This window comes from Triturus cristatus, chromosome 4_2 (assembly GCF_964204655.1).
Source record: "Triturus cristatus chromosome 4_2, aTriCri1.1, whole genome shotgun sequence".
NCBI lineage: Eukaryota > Metazoa > Chordata > Amphibia > Caudata > Salamandridae > Triturus > Triturus cristatus.
In genome coordinates, this window is record NC_140586.1 from 831,491,161 (window position 1) to 831,507,548 (window position 16,388).

Consider the following 16,388-nt stretch of genomic DNA (forward strand, 5'->3'; position numbering starts at 1 on the left):
AGAGAGAGAGACCGCGCGCGAGAGAGAGAGAGAGAGAGAGACCGAGAAGGACCGCGCGCGAGAGAGAGAGAGAGAGAGAGAGACCGCGCGCGAGAGAGCGAGAGAGACCGCGCGCGAGAGAGAGCGAGAGAGACCGCGAGCGAGAGAGAGCGAGAGAGACCGCGCGCGAGAGAGAGCGAGAGAGACCGCGCGCGAGAGAGACCGCGAGAGAGACCGCGCGCGAGAGAGACCGCGAGAGAGACCGCGCGTGAGAGAGACCGCGAGAGAGACCGCGCGCGAGAGAGACCGCGAGAGAGAGACCGCGCGCGAGAGAGAGAGACCGCGCGCGAGAGAGAGAGACCGCGCGCGAGAGAGAGAGAGAGAGAGGGCGCGCGCGAGAGAGAGAGAGAGAGACCACGCGCGCGAGAGAGAGAGAGAGAGAGACCGCGAGAGAGAGACGCGCGAGAGAGAGAGACCGCGCGCGCGAGAGAGAGAGAGAGAGAGAGACCGCGCGCGAGAGAGAGAGAGAGAGAGAGAGACCGCGCGCGAGAGAGAGAGAGAGACGGCGCCGAGAGAGAGAGAGAGAGAGAGAGACCGCGCGCGAGAGAGAGAGAGAGAGAGAGAGACCGCGCGAGAGAGAGAGAGAGAGAGACCGCGCGCGAGAGAGAGAGAGACCGCGCGCGAGAGAGAGAGAGAGAGAGAGAGACCGCGCGCGAGAGAGAGAGACCGCGCGAGAGAGAGAGAGACCGCGCGAGAGAGAGAGAGACCGCGCAGAGAGAGAGACCGCGCGAGAGAGAGAGAGAGACCGCGCGAGAGAGAGAGAGAGACCGCGCGAGAGAGAGAGAGAGCGCGCAGAGAGAGAGAGAGACCGCGCGAGAGGAGAGACCGCGCGAGAGAGAGACCGCGCGAGAGAGAGACCGCGCGCGAGAGAGACCGCGCGCGAGAGAGAGAGAGAGACGCGCGAGAGAGAGAGAGAGACCGCGCGCGAGAGAGAGAGACCGCGCGAGAGAGAGAGAGACCGCGCGAGAGAGAGAGAGAGACCGCGCGAGAGAGAGAGAGACCGCGCGAGAGAGAGAGAGACCGCGCGAGAGAGAGAGAGACCGCGCGCGAGAGAGACCACGCGAGAGAGAGACCGCGCGCGAGAGACCGAGAGAGAGCGAGCGAGAGACCACTCTCCGCTTAATGGTGCACGATGAGGACAACGACCCAAGCTCACAAGAACCTGAAGAGATGCAACCAGAGCCTAACAGACTAGCCCATAGAAGGAAGGCTGAAGGAGCCGGTGCCAAGAGCCCAAAGGCAAGAGGTAGAACATGAGCAATGCGTTTGGAATAGCCGTTGGGACAAGAAACACGCCAAGAGCACACCCAATGGCAAAAAGGAGAAATAGGGGCAAATAGCATCAATATCCAAATGTAACCCTGCTGAAGCAGGTAGAAACATGCAGCAGGCAAACAGCAACAGAGACCTTAAAGTGGCTTACACAAGAAGCTTAAGAGTGCCCAACCGGGCAGTATGAAGCCAAAGGGAGAAACAACCACAATATAGACTTGCAGGCAGTAGTCAAGGACCACTGCCATCAGAAGAGCTGGCCCGCAGTTAACAATTGAAAAGAGCCTTAGAATCCGAGACCAAACACTAAGACACATACAGTGTTGAACACCAAAAAGAGAGTATTTGTCAAATTGGGAAATCACCCCACTAAGCTGAAGCAAGGAGGAACCCATGGGCCACTTGCAACAACTCAGAAAAGCTCCCCCACACATCGCAGCCCCGAAAAGAGGTAGTGACGTATGAAGAGGAATACCAAAGCAACCAGCATGTATACATAACAAATGTATAAACAAATATGTAGAGACAAAACAAGCCAGGAGCATGAACATGCCCATACCAGAGCATACTTAGTACAGTAAGGGCAGGCAGGAACAGTTTTTGAACAAGAGATCAAGAAACCTTCCAAGGAGGTGGAACAGACAACAGGCAGGATGAACATGGCGTAAGAAGATGGCACCAGGGAAAAACATAGAACACCATACACAGGACCACCAAGCCACGCATGGAGCCCACAGGATCTCCAGGCCCAGGTGAGATAAGCAAAGATATATAATAGCATACAAGTACCCCACATGGAGTATGCATACCCCAAGCAACGGGGAACACCTCTTAGGGCAATAAGCCCGAGCCGTATGACATTACTGAGCTGAGCCACTGGCTCAATTCCACAGTCAGAAGACCAGACAGCAATCTGTGGAACACTGCCACAGCAGGCCAACAGGTAGCTCATAGTAAAACGCATCCAAGGGATGCTAATAAAAGGGTAATCACCCTTGACCACAAAAAAACCCAGAAGACGCGAGGCTCACCGATCATGTAAAATACAGAGTGCAGCTAAAGGATGCGAAATGAAAAAGTACCACCACGTAAGAAAGGTCTAAGAAGACCTAAGTGGGAGGACGAAAGCCAGCAAGGAGCCGCTAAACCTCTGTGACAAGCGCCTCGAATTACCAAGTGGAGAACGGCAGCTCCGGAGGCTGAACGACGGCGGGACCAGACAGTAAAGGGACCTGCCGTTGAAGCCGGGGGCGAGACGACTCCGACCTGGACAGCCGCACCGAGAGAAGCTTCATACGGCGCTCACGCAGAGACTTCGGCTCCAGGTGTTGTCAAGCTTCGCAATCCGTGGAGTCATGGTGCTAGCCCAGACACCACATACAAATAAGATGCAGGTCAGTCGCGGACATCTGTCCCGATCAAGGAATGACAGCTTTTAAAGCCCGAAGGCATCGCACACTGTTCCCCAACGTGAAGCATCAACAAGGCCTAAAAACAGGCCAAAGGAACCTCTCACACCGGATCTGCGTTGCAAGTGGAAAAGAAGGAAACTGACGTCAGCGCGCCGGGAGGGACTTATATGACCTCGCTGACGTCACGTACGTGGGCGGGGTCGTGGGGCACCGTCCCCCGGCACGCAGAGGTGCTGCTGCAAAGTTTTTTCCGGATCCAGTCTGACGCCTGGGGATATTATAAGTTAAGGAATCTGCGGCTAGATGTCTCTATCAGATACATTATGATTCAGGAGATGGTAGTCCTGCTGAGATTCCAAGAATCCTCATGCATAATGAATGAGGCTAGTTTTCAGAGAAACCCCCATGTCACTTAGGCATTACCGTAACTAGGCAAAAGGTCAGTCCTAAGTACCGTTATGTAGTGTAATGGCAGGGGAAATGTAGGTGAAGAACAAGTTACTTACCTTCGGTAACTATGTATCTGTAAGAAACATTAGATTCCTCACCTTAGAATATCCCCAGGCGTCAGGCTGGATCTGCAAAGATTTTTGTAGCAATACCCCTTGCGCGTCGCTAGGCGTCGTCTGCGGCTCCGTGTCCGTCGTTGGCGTTGTGCGCCGGAATGACGGAGTACTTAGACGCCGCCCTCGCGCGCTGACGTCAGTTCTTCTACATAGCTTTCCGCGCCAGGAACGCAGAGCCATGCAAGAGACCGATACTGGTGCCAAAAAGTCTAGGGCCCTGAACAGGATGGCCTTAACCCTAGATGTCGGTTCGCCGAACGGGGAGGATGGGTGGGTCGGTGAGGAATCTAACTAACTAATGTTTCTTACAGATACATCGTTACCGAAGGTAAGTAACTTGTTCATCTGAAAGAAACACGTTAGTTAGATTCCTCACCTTAGAATAGATACCCCAGCAATACCAACCCCGGTGGTGGGTCTGCGAACCAAGATCACACCAGAAAGTCCTGGAGAACAGAACGGCCAAAGAAGCCATCTCTCCAGACTTGGCTGTCCAGGCAATAGTGCTTGGCAAACGTGTGCAGTGAGGCCCACGTCGCCGCCTGACAGATGTCCTGCAAGGGAACTCCCCGTCCCAGGGCAGTAGTCGCCGCTGTGGCCCGGGTGGAATGGGCTCTCAGCCCAACAGGAGGGTCCATTTTCGCCAAGGAGTAACACACCTTTATAAACAATACGACTCACCGCGAGATGGTTCGCTTGTGTACAGCCCTCCCCTTCTTAGCACCTACGTATCCAACAAAAAGTTGGTCGTCCACCCGGAACTGTTTGGTGCGGTCCAAATAGAAGGACAGCGCACGTTTGGGGTCCAGACGGTGGAGCCTCTCTTCCGCTTTTGAAGGATGCAGAGGCGGAAAGAAGGTGGGCAATGTGACAGATTGCCCGATGTGAAAGGGGGTCACCACTTTCGGAAGAAAGGAAGGACGAGTCCGGAGGACAACCTTGTCCGGATGAACAGAAAGAAAAGGAGGCTTATATGACAGAGGCTGGAGCTCACTAACCCGTCAAGCCGAGGTGATCGCTACCAGGAAAGCAGTCTTAAGAGTCAGAAGACGAAGGGGACAACTGTGAAGAGGCTCAAAGGGAGCGCACATCAGAAAGGTCAAGACAAGATTCAAATCCCACTGGGGCATTACGAAGGGGACAGGAGGGAACATGTGAGTAATGCCTTTAAGAAAACGTGAAACAGGGGATTTGAAAAGAGAAGGCTGATCTGGAAGCCGTAAGAAAGCAGAGATTGCAGAAAGATAACCCTTCAGGGTGCCCAGAGCAGAGCCCTGCTGGGCCAAAGAAAGAAGAAAGAGGAGAACCTCAGAAAGAGGGGCGGAAAGGGGATCCACAGCCTTTGCTGTGCACCATACCACAAATTTGTTCCACCTGCAGGCGTATACCGTCTTTGTGGAAGGACGCCTGGCTGCCAGAATGATATCACAGACTTCAGGAGGCAAGTCAAATGGCATCAACTGTCGCCGCTAAATCTCCACGCATGGAGGTGGAGACTGGACAGGTTCGGGTGGAGGACCGTCCCCTGCTGCTACGACAGAAGGTCCTCCTGAAGAGGCAGTCGTACCTGAGGATCGATTGACATACTGAGTAGCTCGGGATACCAGTACCTTCGTGCCCAATCCGGAGTCACTAAGATGACTTGGGCCCGGTCGCGCCTGATCTTCAGGACTCTGGGCATAAATGGTATAGGCGGAAAAGTGTACAACAGACAGCAACTCCACTCGCGACGAAAAGCGTCTCCGAGCAAGTGCCGCCTTGGAAATTCCATCGCGCAGAACTGCTGACATTGTGCGTTCTCTTCGGTGGCGAATAGATCTAACCAAGGCTCTCCCCACTGCAGAAAGAGACCTTGCACCACGTCAGAGTTCAGACGCCATTCGTGATCCATCATGCACCGGCGGCTGAGTTCGTCTGCTCTGGCGTTCAGGGAGCCCGCCAGATGTTGAACCACCAGGATGATGCCCTGGTGTTCCAGCCATGTCCAGAGGCGCAGAGCCTCCTGACAAAGGGTCCACGACCCCACCCCGCCTTGTTTGTTGCAATACCACATGGCGGTGGTGTTGTCCGTGAACACCTGCACGACACTTCCCCGGACAGAGGGAAGGAAGGCTTTCAGTGCAAGCCGGATCGCTCTCAGCTCCAAAAAGGTCGATATGGAGTTGAGTCTCCGCCGGAGACCAGAGGCCTCGGATCTCCGCCTCTCCCATATGGCCCCCCCATCCCAGTAGGGACGCATCCGTCACTACTACGTGATCCGGTTGGGGTAGGGAGAGGTATCTGCCGCTGACCCAATCGCGGTCCGTGAGCCAACACTGCAACTGTTTCGCAGTGCCCTCCGAGATCAAGACATGGTCTGACAGGTTGCCTCGATGCTGGGCCCACTCAGACTTCAGGTCCCACTGCAGAACCCGCATTCGCCACCTGGCGTAATGCACCAACAGGATGCAGGAGGCCATCAGCCCCAGAAGCCGCAGCACCAACCTGACCGAAACCCAGGATAGAGGCCGAAAGATGGGAATCAGAGCCTGAATATCCCGGACCCGCTGTTCCGGAGGATAGGCCCGGAACTGCGCCGAATCTAGAACTGCTCCGATAAAGAGGAGCTTCCGAGAGGGACTCAGGTGCGACTTCGGCACATTGATGGAGAACCCCAGCGAATGCAAGAGGTCGGCCGTAGTCTGGAGGTGGGAGACGACTTGCTGGGGCGAGCCCGCCTTCAACAGCCAGTCGTCGAGATAGGGGAAGACTGGAACCCCTGATCTGCGCAGGTGAGCTGTGACCACCGCCATCACTTTCGTGAACACCCGAGGGGCACTGGTGAGGCCGAAGGGGAACACGGGGAACTGAAAGTGCTCCTGACCCACCGTGAACCGCAGGTAACGCCGGTGGGCCGGCAGGACGGGGATGTGAAAATAGGCGTCCTGCAAGTCCAACGCTACCATCCAGTCTCCAGGGTCGAGGGCAGCCAGAACCTGAGCTAAAGTGAGCATCTTGAACCGTTCCTTCCGGAGGAAGGCGTTGACGCTCCTGAGGTCCAAGATAGGGCGTAGACCCCGTTTGCCCTTCTTGGGAACCAGAAAGAAGTGGGAATAGCAACCACGACCTACTTCTGGACCAGGAACGCGCTCAAGGGCCGTAACTTCCTCTCGCAGAAGATTCAAGCGATTCCCCGACATATGGTGGTACTGCGGTGGCATGGCTGGAGGGGTCGTCTCGAAGGGGAGGGAGTAGCCCCTTTGGACGATTTCCAACACCCACCTGTCCGATGTGATGGATCGCCAGTGGAGCAGGTGATGGCGAACTCTGCCGCCCACTGGCGTGGAATGGGCCTGAAAGCTCGACTAGGAGGGCTTTTAGGCGGATGCTGCCGGGGTGGATGTGGACCGACTGTCACGTTGTCCTCCAGTACCGCCTTGGCGGAATCCACGTCCGCGTGCAGGTTGGTTCTGCGGCCGGTGGCCAGGCGGACGTGAGGAGGTGCCCCTTCCTTGGCCACGAAAGGAGGAAGTTTGCGGCCGCGGGCCGAGTGACCCAAGGACTTGGCCGTAGCCCGGGAGTCCTTGAAACGAGCCAGCGCACTATCCGCCTTCTCACCAAAAAGGCGAGTGCCATTAAAGGGCATATCCATGAGGGTACTGTGGACATCCCCCGAGAAAGACGTGGACCGCAGAAGGCGTGGCGCCGGAGCGCCACCGTGGTGGAAATCGCCCTACCCAGCGAGTCCGTGGTGTCTAGTCCACACCATATGGCATGTCGTGCTGCATCTCGCCCGTCAGCAAGCACCTGGGTGACTCGTGTCCGGGCCTCCTCCGGGCACAGGGGCAGCACGTCCTCCACCACACCCACAGAGAGAGGCAAGCGGTGTTCAAACCAAACTTAGGGAAGAGAACAGCTACTTTCCGAACTGCTCCAACCTCTTGGATTCCCAATCTGGAGGAGCGAACGGGAAGGAGGATTGGGAAGTTGCGGCCTGGATAACCAGACTATCGAGTTGGGGTGTTGGGACAGGAAACTGGGGTCACCCGGAGCAGGGCGGTGGCGCGGGACAGAGTTCCGATCCACAGGAGGAACTGTGGAGGGATTGGACAAAGTGCCCTGCAGAACGTCTATGAGGGCCTCATTGGACTGCAGCAGAGGCTCTGTGGAGCTTGCTGACGGTTGAAGCACCTCTGTGAGGATATTAGTCCTCACGGCCACAGCAGGCAACTTGAGCCCAAGGGCTTCGGCCGCCTTGCACAGCACCACTGAGAAAGCTGCACCTTCCTCCGAGGCCACAGTCAGAGGAGAGATGAAACCAGCGTCCGGGGAGGTGTCCAGACCACTGGCATCCCCCAGTTGGTCTGCCCAGTCCTGTGAAAGTTGGGCCTGTCTGGCCATAGGGTCCTCAGACCCCTCCCAGTTGCTCCCGTCATCCAATTCCTGATAAACAGGAGGAATTATCAGAGCCGGGCGGTAGATGAAATGCTCATCCATCGGCGTCTGGTTCGGTGTCTAGCCCGGACCGGCCGGGGCTAAACCGGGGAACGGCGTCATCCGGGGACGGCGCCGGAGGCGGAACCGGTGTCGGCGCCAGCGGAGGAGGCGTCGTGAGGTTGACTGGCGCCGGCAGAGATCCAGGCCTGGATCCCTCGGGGACCTGCTGCGTCAGGATCAAAGTCGTCGACAGGGCCGGAGCCACCGGCATACGAGGTCGCCCAGTCGAGCCTGCGGGGCACGAAGGCGCGCCGGCAGACGTCGACGGCGGAGCCAGGCCCCTCATGGCCGAGAGGAAAGCACTGACCTCCGGAGTCGCGTCAGTCCCAGAGACCGGCAGGTATGGAGACGGATGCGGCTCCTGCGGCTCAGACGGAGCCGCGGGGGTGGGACCACCCTGACTCTCGGCCGAGTCACGCAACTGGCGAGGGGAGTCCTTATAGCGGTGTCGCCTCTTGGACTTCTTTCATCGCTTCGACTTACCCGAAGACTTCGAGCCCCATGAGCGACGATGGTGACTGCGGCTCCGCGACCGGTTCTTGGACCTCCCCCTGGACCAGGACCGTGAACGGCGCGGAGCCGAGTGCCGAAGCTCGAGAAGCTTACGGGACCGCTCCCGCCTCGCTTTCGAGGTCAAGGCCTGACAATCTAGGCACGACTCCGCGCGTGGTCGGCCCCCAGGCAGTAAAGGCACCGGCGACGGTGGTCCGTCACCGACATCAGTCGATGACCGGAGTCACAGGCTTTAAACCCAGGCATCCTACCGGCACCAGAGTAGAGTCGACAGAAGACCAAAAAGAGTCAAAAAAGTTTAGTCAAAAAGTTACTAAGGGGTAAGCTCTTCCCAGATCGGCGCTGTCTGGCGTGGAAAAAAGAAGAACTGACGTCAGCGTGCGAGGGTGGCGTCTAAGTACTCCGACGTCATTCTGGCGCACGACGCCAACGACGGACGCGGAGCCGCAGACGACGCCTAGCGACGCGCAAGGGGTATTGCTACAAAAATCTTTCCGGATCCAGACTGATGCCTGGGGATATTCTAAGGTGAGGACTCTAACGTGTTTCTTTCAGATAGGTGTATTCACTACCTGAGCCCTTATCTGGGTACCTGTATGTAACATAACAGTGGGAATAGCAACCACGACCTACTTCTGGCACATAGACTCCCTTGGTCATGAGAGCTGCAACTTACTGGTGGAGAAGGGCCAAGTGATCCTCCGCCTTGCGATGGAGTGCTGGTGGCATGGAGGGAGGAGAAGTCTCGAAGGGGAGGGAGTTGCCCCTTCGGACTATCTGCAAAACCCCAACTCTCCAACATGTTTTGCCAATGGGGTAGGTGATGGCGAATCCAGCCGCCTACTGCCTCTGGTGGCACTGAAAGGTCAGACTAGGAGGGTTTGGAGGCTGCAGCGGGGGTGGGGGGGGGGGGGGGGGAAGAGGAGGGGGTTTGGGTGGACTGGCCTGCTTGCTGGCCCCAGACCCGCATTGCTGGGTCCCACGTCTGCGGTCACACATCAGCTGGGCAGCATGCATGGCCCTGTGGCTCGATTGGGTAGAACGTGGTTGAGCACCCCTTGCGTAGCCACGAAAAGGGCGAAAGGCAGATTGCGTGGGGCAAAAGGTTGCCACAAGGCCCAAGGATCTGGACGTAGCACTAGAATCCTTGAAGCGCTTTAGTGCCAATTCCGCCTTGTCACCAAACAGGCGACAGCCATCAAAGGGCATATCTAAAAGGGTGATTGGACATTCGAGAAATCAGACTTCCTCAACCAGGCTAAGCGACTCAAGGCTACTGACGAGGAAACAGTTCTGCTGAGAGAGTCGGTGGTATCCAGCCCACACTTAATGGTAAACTTAGCTGCATCTCAACCCTCTGCAACTACATGGGTGAGGATGGGCCGGGCCTCCTCCGGGTACTGTGGCAGCACTTGCGCAACCATATCCCACACCGTATGGGTATAATTTCCTAAGAGGCATGCAGTGCTCACCGACCGCAGCGCTAAGCTGGCGGAAGAAACCATCTTCCCAAGGTGGTCCAGCTTCTTGGACTCCCTCTCTGGGAAATGCGCCCTTAGACGAGGCTTGGACCACCAAGCTCTTGGGGGTGGGGTTTTAAGAGAGGAAAAGTGGGTCACCTGGGGTCGGCCAATCAACCTGTCCACAGGAGCCCCTGTGCTGGGCTTTGACTAAGTGATGATGGCTCGGTGACCAGCTCCGAGACCTTCCTCTCGACCGGGACCTCGAAAGGCGTTGAGCACACTGCCGGACCTCCAAGAGCTTTCGGACCACTCCCGCAACGATTTCGGATTCATGGCCTGGCAGTTGGAGCAAGACTTTGGGTCGTGGTCGCGCTCCAGGCACCAAAGGCACACGAGGTGCAGATCCGTGACTGACATCACTTGTGACAGGAGTCACAAGGCTTGAAGCCAGGCTGACGATGGAACATCCCTCGTGCTACCAGGATTCTATGGACTCAAAAAAAGACGTCGACAAAAGTAAAAAAAAAAGTGTCAAAAAGTGACTAAGGGGCAAGCTCTCTCCCATCTGCGCTGGCTGGTGCGGAAAAAGAAAGAACGGACGTCAGAGTGCAGGGGCGGAGTCTAAATAGACACCGCAACATCACCCCAGCAACCGCGACGACTGACGCGGAGTCGACCGACACCATTTACTGACGCGCAGGGATACGGCTACAGAAAAATTCTACAGATACAGTCCGACGCCTGGGGGTAATTCTAAGGTAAGGAATCTATAATTAATGGTCTAATTCAGAAAAAGGGTCCAGCTGCCCCTCCCAGTGCCCTTCCTCACCTTCTGGCCCAATAAGAACGCTAGGAAGGAACACTGGGTCAAAAGTCTGGCTACGTGTCAACTTAAGGGATGGGGTCAGAGACAACCAGGGGCACAGTCTATGCTGGGAACATCGTCGGGACCGATGTGGGGTAAGGCAGAGTGAGATAGACCAGAGTCTATCTGGATCCAGGCCTGGACCAAGGGGACCCACCGATTTCAAAGTTCCAGGGCCCCCGACTGACTACTGACTACACAGGGCCAGGAGGCCCGTCAGCAGAGCCGGGCTGCCCAAATACAAAGACTCATAAAACTTCTGGATTTGACTATGAGACGTTCCGGCTCCTGAAAATGGAGGGAGCAGTCTCAGAAGTGGGCTCCGGAGACTGAGCCTTCGAAAAATGACGCTTGGAATCCAGAGCCAGCCAGCTGGCCGGTGGGAAGATTTCGAAGAACGCCTGTGCTTCGACTTTTTTGTGCTCCCCGACTTACCCTAAGACCTCCCTGACAACTTGGAGAGTAATGAGTGTGGGGTCCGTGACGGTCCGAGACCTTTCCCTCAAACGAGAGACGCAGAACCAAGCACCAGGTTTCGATCAGCTTTCGGGACCACTCCCTCAAAGACTTCAGGTTTATGGCTTGCCACTTGGGGCATGACTTTGGGTTGTGGTCACACTCCAGACACCAAAGGCACACGAGTTGAGGGTACGTCACAAACATCATCCGGTGGCAGGAACCACAGGGCTAGAAGCCGGTCCTTTGCTGGGACATCCTCGACGCACCCTGAGTCAATAACTCGAATAAGATGTTGACAAATAGTCGAAAAAAGTTATATAAAAAGTGGCTAGGAGTAGCTCTCTCCAGATCTGTGCTAAGCTGGCACAGAAAAATAACTGACGTCCACATGTATGTGCAGCATCTATGTAGGTTCTGTGACATCATCCCGGGGCCCACGGCGGACACGAAGCAGACCATCGCCACCTAACGACGCGCAGGGGTACAGCAGAAGAAAATCTCCAGATCCAGACTGACGCCCGGGGGAAATTCTAAGGTAAGGAATCTACAACCGTCTCTCTCAGATGTATATAATAATTATGTTTTTAAAGCTATAGATTGCAATTAGTTCAGCTTTGCAAATGTACATATTACTTAGTTACATTACTCTGGGCTGAACATGTGTAAAAATGACTGCATAACTAAGTATGCTATGAGAACTATTTATCTACAATTGTTTCAGTATTGAATTACACAAAATAATTTAATATGCAGCAACACCTGATAGTGAGTTTATTAAATGCAACTTTAATCTACATATATTACCTTCCTTATCCCTATATACCTTCCATGTACTTATGTATCTATATTTATTACTTTGCTTCTAATTCAGCATATCTACTGCACCACCTTATATCTCACAAATGATATCCTCTACCTCCACTCTGACTCATCTCAAACCTCATTTTACTACTCTTTCCAATGCACTACCCTATTTCTCACACTCTCTCTCTCAATACATCCTCTATCTCATTCATCCCAAAACCCATACCACTACTATGACCCCCAAAACAACCCTTTCTGGACTATTCTTTCTCTACCCTCCATGCTTTCTCATACCTCTTACTATTCAGATCTCCTAAACAAGCCTTTTTAACCCCTTTCATCTGACTCTTCTCCCTCCACCTAACCATTACTCATCCCAAACCCCCTCCTATTGATATAAACTACACAAAAAAAAAAAACGTTGTGGACACAGCCCTCTTACCCTCCACTATTGCTTTTCCATCCAAATAACAGACTAACATGTCTACAGCTCAAATTGATTTCATATTTTGCTACACTAATTCACCACTAATCTTGTGTGCGTTCCGGTGTAGCGTGCTCTTCGCCAAAAGGCACATCAACGCCTCATCAGGGGTAGCAAGCGCTATATGAATGGAAATTCTTCCCTCTTCTATTCTTTCATAATCAAATTAAAGACCAACATGTCCACCGCTCAAATCAAATTAATTTAATATTTCCCTAGAATAGGCTAGAAGAGCTTAGACACTTGCAGCGTTGAGAGCGGTTCCTGCTGTGCATCACATTTGCCTTCCAACCAGATCTAACCTCTTTCCCAGTCTGGTGGCTCAGCGGTTTCTGGAGCAAAGGTATGATTTTTCCAGACTGCTGAGAGAGTGAAAAAGAGGCAACATACATATCACACCACTATACGTGAGGGCTCTGACTGAGAATGTAGAATCCCATAGACTAAATTGTTTCTTATGCCGATGATACCCAAATCGTGGTATCCTTATCTTCTAAGGGTAATCGCAATGCAATGCCCTTAATATCGGTCTTGCCCACGTGTCAGCATTGATGAGCATCAATTCACTGGAACATAATGGGGACGAGACAGAGGTTCTGCTAGTGGGCAATCATCCCCACCTTTGGGGCCTTCATTGTTTGCCTGGGAAACATGGGCTGAACTCCTTCCCCAGTTCAGGAACTCAAATGTTTGGCAGTATGGCTGGATGATGAACTGACTATGCGTTAAAAGATATATAGGGTGGCAGCCATTTGCTTTGGCATCCCTCAAATGGCTGAGGAAGAGTTTGCCATGTATTTCTACTGCTGCTCAATGTACTTTGGTCCAGGCTCTGGTGATTTCCAGACTGGACTACGGTAACGTACTGTATCAGGGTGTGGTAAAAGTCTGGTTAAAAAAGGCTGCAAACGGTACAAATCGTGGCAGCCCGCCTACTTCTGCAGCCTTCTAGTTTCACCTCCTCAACTAGCCTGCTACACATCATACAATGGCAACTTATTGAGCGCCGAGTTTACTTTAAGACCCTTTGCTAAATGCCAAGTGCCTCATTAATTCTGGGCCTGTATATTTGAGATCGTTGGTAGGTGGGTACTGCCCAACTCATACACTTCGATCTGACAATTGTCCCAGGAGCAGGAAGTCTCGTCAAGGTGGCCAATCATTTGAGCTTCCTGGCTCTAAGCTCTGGAATGATCTGCCATACTAGAGAGCCTGCAAATTACTTTTTCGGAAGCAGCTTAAAACGTAGCTGTTCCCATCTTCCCTTTAAATAGTAAGGTCTGGCTTGCCTGGTCTGTGCAGATGAGGCTAGTGCTGAAAACCTTTCAGGTAGCCATGCACTTTATAAGTCAATGTAACATAACACATCTGAAGAGTTGGAAAGAAAGGAACTGGCGTCAACGAACAGCGGTGGCATGTATATGCAGCTCAGTTCGCCACTTCCATGGTGTAAGAAAGTCAACACAAAGTCACAACACCATCTACTGGCATGCAGGAGCAATGCTGTTTTACATATTCCAGATAGCCTTTGGCTCCTGGGGATATTTTATTCTAAAGGGGATGAATATGTGGTAAGAGGCATTCAAACAAACAATGGACATGAATGTGAGCGACCGTGTTGCAATTTTAATTTTTCCTCTCAATATGGTTAATGTTGGTTTGTTTGCTCTTGCTGTTTTTACTTTTTGTACACCAAGCCTGCATAATTCTATCATTTCATTATGTTTTAAAAAGCGCCAGACTGTAAGCACTCCAAGAATCAAAACAATACATTTTTTTACTAAACCTTGGAAAATATTTTCCTCACATTGGAGAGCAATCTAATATGTTAAGACTGGATGGTATTTTGACCATATTGTACTCTAGACAGGTCTACAATTTACAAAATGTGACAATAAGTGATGTACCTTTAACGCCAGTAGACTTTTATTGATCTCTGCCCCTTCCATCCGAGTTTGACGATCTGCACTGGATGTGTCTGCACCTCGTTCATTCCCTGCAAGATCTACCAACGAGAATTTTCCATGAAGCTTTCCTTTCTTTCGAAGAATAATCTGAAAGCAGGCATGAGAGCGGGAAGAACTGGTGTTGGCAAAGGTCTGTCCTGAAGTTCTGCAAGAGGGTAAAGGAAGATATTTTTTTTAAAGTCATTTAACGCAACAATGGTCCTCAACCACTTGGGTCTCCGATCTATACATCTGAGAACAAACCGCAGTGCTGGGAATGTTGAATAGAATTGCAAAATTCCCATAATTACTCTGCATTTCTGCAACTAAAACAAAGGCGGACTTTACTTCATCAATGCTATAGAATTCCCTGAGAATCAATTCAACTTTCGTTTGGATTAAAAACGAGAACGGAACGTGGCAGGAAATGGAGAATGCTTTATTTTAATCTTGAAAAGTATATTGGAGAAGCACTACAAACAAAATGTGAGCACTGGTGCATTTTACTATTATGCATGCTCGTCTGTACTCACTCACTACATGAAACTGCCTTTGTGGACTGTAATCCAGAGCCTTAATATGCACCTTCCCTCAGCAGAACTAAACAGCATACCCAAATCAAATCCTGAAGATGAGAGCGAAACCAGACCAAGACTTTACTTCTGAAAAGTGCTAAAACCAAGAATCTGTTATGCTTAAACTGCATGTCCTGAAGACCTCTGGTGCCAAACTCTATCTGGCCGCTACATTTTGGGTAGAGAATGGTAAAGTGGGAGATTCCTTTTCTCTGGAATCTCATATCGGGATAGACAAAAATAACTTTGTGAATCTTTGTGATATTCCTGACCAATGCATTCAGGTGCGGACCTTTTGTATTTTGTGGGACAGACAACAAGAACACGAGATTGACATCATTCAAACTGAGCTACAATGACAGTCTCTAGATTAGGCAGGCTACAGAGAGCGAAATAGCATGCAGTACTTAGGTGCATCTATTTTTACAAGACAACAGATGTAAACACAAAAGTTCACAATCAATAGCCATAAGGCAAAGAAACGTTTGTACAACACCAGATCTTCATTAAGGAAGAGAATAGCCCCGACCAGACATGGGATCACTCAAAACAGAAAGAACTATCCACATAAACCAATGAAAGACTTCTTAGGAAAACATTTGCTTGGCACGTTTTAATTTTTCAAAAGAAAGACAAAAGGTAAAAGTAAAAAAATTAAATGGATTTAAACAGCATTACTGCTCCACAAAGCTTCTCCTTATTCCCTTTTCAAAGAAGAAAAGGGATAGGCCAGGATTCCGATTTAAGAGAACAAAAATACCACTGTGCTGTCACCATTGCTGCCGATGGACCTCTGTTATCCTAGCGTGCAGCACTGAGACTAGTGATCTTACACCAAGAACCCAGTTTCAATTCAATTGGCACCATGGGAAGAGAGCGAGGCTTTCTGATGAATTTAACGAAGATGCCTGAAAGGCCAGTGTCAGATGTATATTATTTGCCTTCTATGGCAAAAGATCATTGTAAGAAATTGGGTTTCTGGTTGAAGGGGTAAAACCCTACTCAAGCAGAAACCACAATGCTCTTCAGGGTGAAGTCACAAGCAAACCCTGAATTAACTTGTACTCAACCCTCGGGTAGCTTGGCACAGAGCAGTCTGGTTTAAATCTGAGGCACTATAAAAAGTATTTGTGCAACACTTCAAACAGTAACAGTGCAAACATCACAAAAGGATCTCACAAAAGTTTGGGAAAGAGTATTTAATAAATAAACGATCAATACGACAATTAAAACCAGAACAAGAGGTATGCAAGTCAAGTGTAAGGATTTCAGTGAATACCACCCAAAAACACAAAGCGCCACCTCTGGATATTTGGCTGAACCAGCTGCGAAGAACAAGTTACTTACCTTCGGTAATACATTATCTGGTAGAGACCGTCTAGCCGCAGATTCCTAAACTACTGAATTCTCAGCAGGGACCAGACTGGATCCAGACATTTTTCAGAAGCACCTCTGCGTGTCAGTAGGTGGCGTTGCACGACTCCGTATCGACAAAGACCACGTCAGTGACACCA

The 16,388-nt window shown here is 51.9% G+C and overlaps 1 protein-coding gene across 2 annotated transcripts in view; it reads right to left on the minus strand.

Moving 5' to 3' along the window:
- The window catches only part of KIF2C (kinesin family member 2C), a 1,365,901-nt gene that overhangs the window by 511,250 nt on the left and 838,263 nt on the right, over positions 1–16,388 (minus strand). For both annotated transcript variants that reach the window (XM_085602797.1, XM_085602796.1), the window contains one exon: positions 14,261–14,465. In XM_085602797.1, the coding sequence (XP_085458923.1) occupies positions 14,261–14,465 (205 nt within the window). The remainder of the gene's footprint in view (positions 1–14,260; positions 14,466–16,388) is intronic.